A 6,299-nucleotide genomic window follows, 5' to 3' on the forward strand; every position below is an offset into this window, starting at 1 on the left:
AGCTTCCAGCCCACTTGTCGGGACAAGAGAAGAAAGCGCTTGAAGTAAAACTGATAGTTGGGCGGAGTTGGTAGGCATTCATGTAAAAATTTGTAGCGCGCACAGTTGACAGGGACACAAAGGAGGGAGACAAACAAGCGCTAACTCCCAACTGTTTTTTTTTTTTTCAACGACTGAACATATAAGCACCACGAATCCGCACAAAGCATGAGCAAAGCGAGTCATGTGGCCTGCATACAGATTACAAAGGATCAAGCTAAATTCAAACAGGTCAATTTTTTTATCGGTGAGTGCCGCCTAAAAATTTTAACAAGAAAGCGCTTAAAGCGCGCGACAGATACCCCTGTATCTCCGCTCGTTTTTGACGGGTTCGAGAAATTTTTGTGGCAATCGATTCCTGCGGCAATAAACTCCGATACAGAGGTCATTAGAAGATTACTCTGAAAAGTGGTCCATGACCTCTTTAGTACCTTCGCCCTTATGTCTGAACAGGAGAAAAGTAAACATATAACGCTGCCCAATACATGGTGCCACCTGAAGGTGATTGATCCTTTATTTGTAACGCCATTGTTTGCCACACTGCAGGGAGACCACTACACCCAACACAGCGCAAGACGGAGCGGGCCACGCATCCTCCAGTACCGGCCGGTACGGTGCGGCGCTGCAGGCACTGATGACGTGCCGCCTGGGCGATATACTCACTTGTCTCTGGTGCACACAGTCTTCACACAGAAGGAGCTCGTGGGGAGACTTCTCCATGAAAGTGGCCGGCAGGGGCAACTCAAGATCGGAAAGCCACGAGCCCTTGTTGCAAGAGAGCGGGGGGACCAAGATGCCCGTCTTGAGCGAAGAAGAGGATAGCGCGGACGAACATGGACCGCGTAAGGAACTTCAGCCCAGTGGTAAGATATCCTCCGATGTTCGTGTTGAAGTTGTCCTGCTATTTCTCGAACAGCGGCAATCCCGTCCAGTAGCTCGACGGTTGCTGCCATATAATAGGCTTCCAAAGCAACGTCAAGCGGCGCCACTGCTCTTTATCGAAATGGGGGCATCTACGGCCACAACACTACCGTCCCCGCTTCCGCGCACGCGCAGAGCTCTCGGGTTGCATATGTGGTGCATCAAAATGTAACTATTGTTGACTAGCAGTGCTCTGGGCCGAATGAGGAGCGCATGCGCGCACGTGTCCTTGCCGCCGCCGCTGGCAAATCCAGAGACAAACCGCCTTCGCGGCCAGCATCTGCCCCCATGTAACGCATAGCTCAACCACGCGAGCGTCGCGCCTAAACTTGAGCTTGGGTTCCCTATGGAGAGGTTGTTTTGGGTGCCATCGTCGGCAGTGTTGATTCAGACACTATAACGGAACGCAACTAGAAGCTGTACCCGATACACAAGGCCATTTACAAGCTATAAGAGCCGCTCGCTTTGACGAAACGTTTCTGCTTGTCACCCTGTTACAAAGTTTAGCACAAGTTAAACAGATTAAGTTGCCGCAGAATAAGCTGCCTTGTGAACATTTTTTTCTTCTTTTATCACGTGACAAAAGCGCCGCAATTTTAATTTCACTTGCGCTTAGTTTTTGAATAGTGAGCAAATTTGTTCTCCGGTGAATATCTATGATGCGAGAGACCCTGCTCCATATTATCCATCAACGCGAAATTCAGCAAGGCACGCCATCCTGTCCCGACGAACAATATATATAGCTGAGCCGAATATAGCAGTCGTACATTCAATCATGGACGCACAAACTCGCAACACACAAGCTGCGAAACCGGTATCCACTTTTTGGAATTCTCGCGACGCTCCTTACGTGATAGACACATGGAGAACAATTTTCCAGAAAAATGTACGCTTTGCGGCAGCGAGTTCAATATCTGGCGTCGAAAAAAAAAAAAGCGAAGCCACGTAGGCTTTCCCTCAGTGAAATTCGCAACGCGTTTGGGGACTCGTCGCGCGCCGCTTAAATTATGCTGTTGCCCCCCTTCGTCCACGACCACGCAGCCGGCATCGGTAAACCGAGCTGTCGTAAGCGGTCGTAACGTTGTCGGGCCCAGCGTTTGTCTGGTCTGCGTGAGCGCAGTGCGCGCTCGGCAGTAACGATATGCTAAAACACCTGGCGACTAGAACGGGGGCACAGGCACCGAGAATCGGAGGACTGGGTGCGCAGGTGTCTTGCACTGCTGCATTGCATATAGGCGGCTAGAGCTGAGTGATCGTTAACGACCATGCACAACAGTTAAAGTTCACGCTTTCGGTTGGGCGCTTCCGACGTCTGCATCGATCTCGAAGAAAAAGCACGGAGGAGAAAGCCGGCGTTATAGCGCGGGTCAATCGCGGCGATGGGCCTGGCAGGTGACGGCGCGCGCGCGCGCGCTCTCGCATACATTTTTCTCGCCACCCGACAGTTACCGAACGCGCTCGGGGCGCGCCGAACGTGACCGCGAGCAGCTGTCCGCGTGCACGGCGAACAAAGAAAGCCGACAAACGACCCACTTGCGAAGAAGGCCGGAAGATACGCCTTCTGCGTGGCTTGGGCAACGGCTTCCACGGCACGCGCAGTGTCCCCCTTTTTTTTGCGTAACGACAAAATAAACGCACCCGCGGAAAGAAACAGCAATTACGCTTCCCTGCGAATACACCGTATAGACGTGTGTTGCCTGACAGTGAAAGTCCCTGGGAATAATGGCGGAAGGAATGCTGCAGTAAGTGTGGTGGTACATCGCATTCACGCGCGACGGATCGCCGCCGCGCGCTCGCCCGTGCATTCGACGGGGACGTGTTTCCCGCGCGAACAGTCGCGGCACTTGGTTCTGTGGATTGGGCGTTCCATCGACAATGTATCACGATGTCGCGGGTTAGATTCCGGGCCCCGAAGACCACATTTCGATGCCAACCGAGTGCAAGAACACCCGTGCGCAAAGCACACGTTGATTAACTTATGCAGCTGGTGAAAATTATTCCTGAAAATACAATATGGTGGATCCCCTATAATTCGTTGAAGAAGGCATTTCTTAATTACGTCGCTGACATAAAGAAGATAGCGAGCAAAAACCTTGGTCAGCGAAAGTGATCTTTATTCGTCATGTATACCCGGTATGTAAGTCACAGTTCCTTTAGGAAATGCTAAAGGCGAAAGGGCGAAAGCGTATATGCTCTAACGAGACACTCATTAAATAATAAGCTATGCCTGTGATGACGTCATCGGACGACGCCACGATATCATTCACAACGTCACTGATGACGACATGTGTCGCCGTTTTGGTGCCGTTCGTGTAGTGAACGCTAGATTCTTCGACTCATGAGACATACAAGTCTGCCGCCTCAACAAGCAGCGATCGATGCACAATCAGAAGAGCCGCTTGTTTTATACGTGCTGAAACCATGACGCTTATCATGTAGCAGGGAAATTCAGATTAAATGTGGATATATGAGGTTCTTCACCACGTACCTATATTTAAGAATACGAGCGTTCTTTCGCTCACGAGGAAATGCTGGCACCGCGGCCGGTACTGTACCTATATGCCTAACTTCGAGCTCAACAGCGGTACTCTATTGTCGATGGGCCAACGCGGCGAGTTGTTTTGCAGTTGCGTCGTACGTTTTCACGACAGTATAGACAAAGCTGAGCAAATAATTGTAATGTTTTCGTATGCAGGCATCTTACCGGCATCTCACGGCGCGGCAGCAGAGTGCGATCACTCCGCCTGGCGCAGTCATCCTAAGCTGAGGCACTGCGTCCACGCCGCTTTGGAGCCGGAGGAATACAGTTTCTGGAATTCCCTCATCACGGAATTCCTGGAGCCCGAGAAAGCGAAAGACGCGTCCACGGTGCACGAGATGCAGGGCAAACTCGACGCGCTCCGGAACCGCGTCGCATCGGCGCTGCTCTTCTGCAACGCCATGTACGTCCTGGTCATCGTGCTCCTCCAGCACCACAAGAGCACGTTGTACATCGAGTGGCCTCTGGAAGCCAACGTGACCATCGGCTACGTGCCTTCCGCCGAGTTCGTCGTCGTGCATTCCCACTACCAGCGGCTCGAAACCACTGGGCATGGTGTTCTCGCCTTTTTCGCCTTCATCCTGCTTCTGCAAGTGTGCGGCATGGTGATCACCGGCTTCACACTTTCTCGCACGTACTGGCCTCCGTTTCCATCCTGGCTCGAACGAGCCTAGGGAGAGCTACGTGGGTTACCCTGTCCGCGCTAAAGAGCTCCAACGCCCGAAACGATCGAAGACCTGCCTCCGGCCAACAGCGGCGCTCCGGCGAGGAGACGTGCGAAAACCGAGGACGGTGGACCTGGAATTCGTCCTCACTCGCAACCTAAGGAACATGAACGCGGAAGGCATCGAGCGTAAGTTGCGATCCACTGCGGTCACCGTCTTCTTAATGTCAGGCACATAGGCGTGCGCAGGGTTACCCATCAGGAGTGGGAATGGGCAAAGTTTCATCTCAGCCCCCCCCCCTCCCATCCCCGTCGTTGATCCAGTCCAAAAGACGACATGAATGGATGTAAAAATGAAAATGAAATGATCAAGTGCTTCTCACAATGGCTTGCCTTTGGTCCTTCGCTTTCCGGGAGTAAGGATTGAAAATAAACAGCTCACGGAACGCAACATCAGGGACCTTCGGCCGCCATTATCGTCCAAAACCTGGTCCGACTGAGTAAAGGTATGGGGCAGACTTTGCCCCCCTCCCCCCCCCCCCCCACTGCCCCCCTCGTGCGCACGCCTATGGTCAGACACTTAATTGACTCACGCTGGGTCAACGCTCAGCAGCGGCGGCAAGGTGTGTGCATAACCTGCCGCCTATAGTTTATATCCATTATAGTCTATAGTGGTTAAGGTGCTTTAATGTTGACCCGAGGGCCGCGGTATCGAATCCTGGCTGTGGCGGCCACATTCCGATAGAGGCGAAATGTTAGAGGCCCACGTGCTTAGATTTAGGTGCACGTACGTTAAAGAACCCCAGGAGGTCGAAATTTCCGGAGCCCTCCAGTGGACTACGGCGTCTCTCATAATCAAAGCGTGGTTTTGGGACGTAAAACCACAATTATAATTAAGGTGCGCGTATAATGCCAATACATCATTAGGCGCTTTTGTAGATCACACGCGGAGGTAATTGGGCTACTGTCACTTGCCCGTCGCAACAGCCGTTCTGGTCGTTACACAGATTCGATTATGGGGGCCGAGTTAGAAAGGAAGTTAGACATAAAGGTGCCTTACCTTTTCCTGCTCTCCATGGTGAAAGGGGCGACTCGCAGATGTCTCCAAGGAAACGCAATTTGACTAAATCACTGAGCAAGCGGACGGATGGTAATCCAGAATTCTGTCCTTTGAACAAAATATAGATAAATATGAGCTGGTTAGGGGGACGCGTAAATGTCCTGTCATGACTAACAAGTCGCGACGCGGGGTTTACGTGGCTCTATGAGTTTGTTTTTCAAGTGTTCAACGGCAGGTCATGGGATCCGAGTAGAATCACATGTGCTGTTGTGTTTCCTGCTTATCATGCTCACTGGTGTGTTTCTGCTTTGCTGCCAGTTTGGCACGACCAAGTCAGGCAATTACTCAGCCTTTAGTCGTGTCCCCCAAGGCAATTTTGCAACAATTTTGCCTTGAATAAACCAAACCAAACCAAATATATCTCATGGAAAACTACCTTTAGTCTCACGGCGTGGCCTGGGAGGCAAGATGTGACTTGGTAGCACTGGTGAGACAGAATCCGCGAACCTAACAGAATCTTTTCTTTCCGTGCAGCGGTTCCCGAGACGGACACGAATTGCCTGAAGCGCACTCTGAGTCGACAAGCTGTGGCCGATATGCTGCGACGTCGCAGGAGCGACACTTCGCTATCTCGCCGGTCAAGAAAGCTACAACGTACTGGCTCATCATACAGATGACAGGATCTGGACGGACTTTATAAATGACGACGCGTTTGCAATATGAACAAATGTTTAACCAATAAAAGGCGTTCACCCGGTTGCGAGCGCCACGCAAGCCGAATACAATGGTGCTACCTACCGGAGACAATCTTTAGTGCCCACCTACCATTCTACTGTTCCTGCTTCGGCAACTGCTTTGTACAAAGCCGCCCATTCATGCACTAGCGCAGCTTATCACGTGCGATATGATGGTAATTCGGTGTGTGGTATCCCCTGTATAGCGTACAATGGCATGCAAGTTTGTCGGAGGTGATAGTGTTGTGCAAGAATTCGATATCGCCTTTACTTGCATTGCGATATCTATCTCGGTATTCCGACCAGAACTGCATTGCCTTTGGAAGGATAAGGACATTAGGA

General features: G+C 51.5%; 1 protein-coding gene across 1 annotated transcript in view; it reads left to right on the top strand.

The window, feature by feature from the left end:
* LOC119385856 (chitin synthase chs-1-like) overlaps positions 1-6,299 on the top strand; it is a 63,217-nt gene that overhangs the window by 40,446 nt on the left and 16,472 nt on the right. Inside the window, 4 exon segments of the mRNA XM_049414136.1 lie at positions 586-902; positions 3,656-4,105; positions 4,108-4,273; positions 5,542-5,593. Of these exon segments, the coding sequence (XP_049270093.1) occupies positions 586-902; positions 3,656-4,105; positions 4,108-4,273; positions 5,542-5,593 (985 nt within the window).

This window comes from Rhipicephalus sanguineus, chromosome 3 (genome assembly GCF_013339695.2).
Source record: "Rhipicephalus sanguineus isolate Rsan-2018 chromosome 3, BIME_Rsan_1.4, whole genome shotgun sequence".
NCBI lineage: Eukaryota > Metazoa > Arthropoda > Arachnida > Ixodida > Ixodidae > Rhipicephalus > Rhipicephalus sanguineus.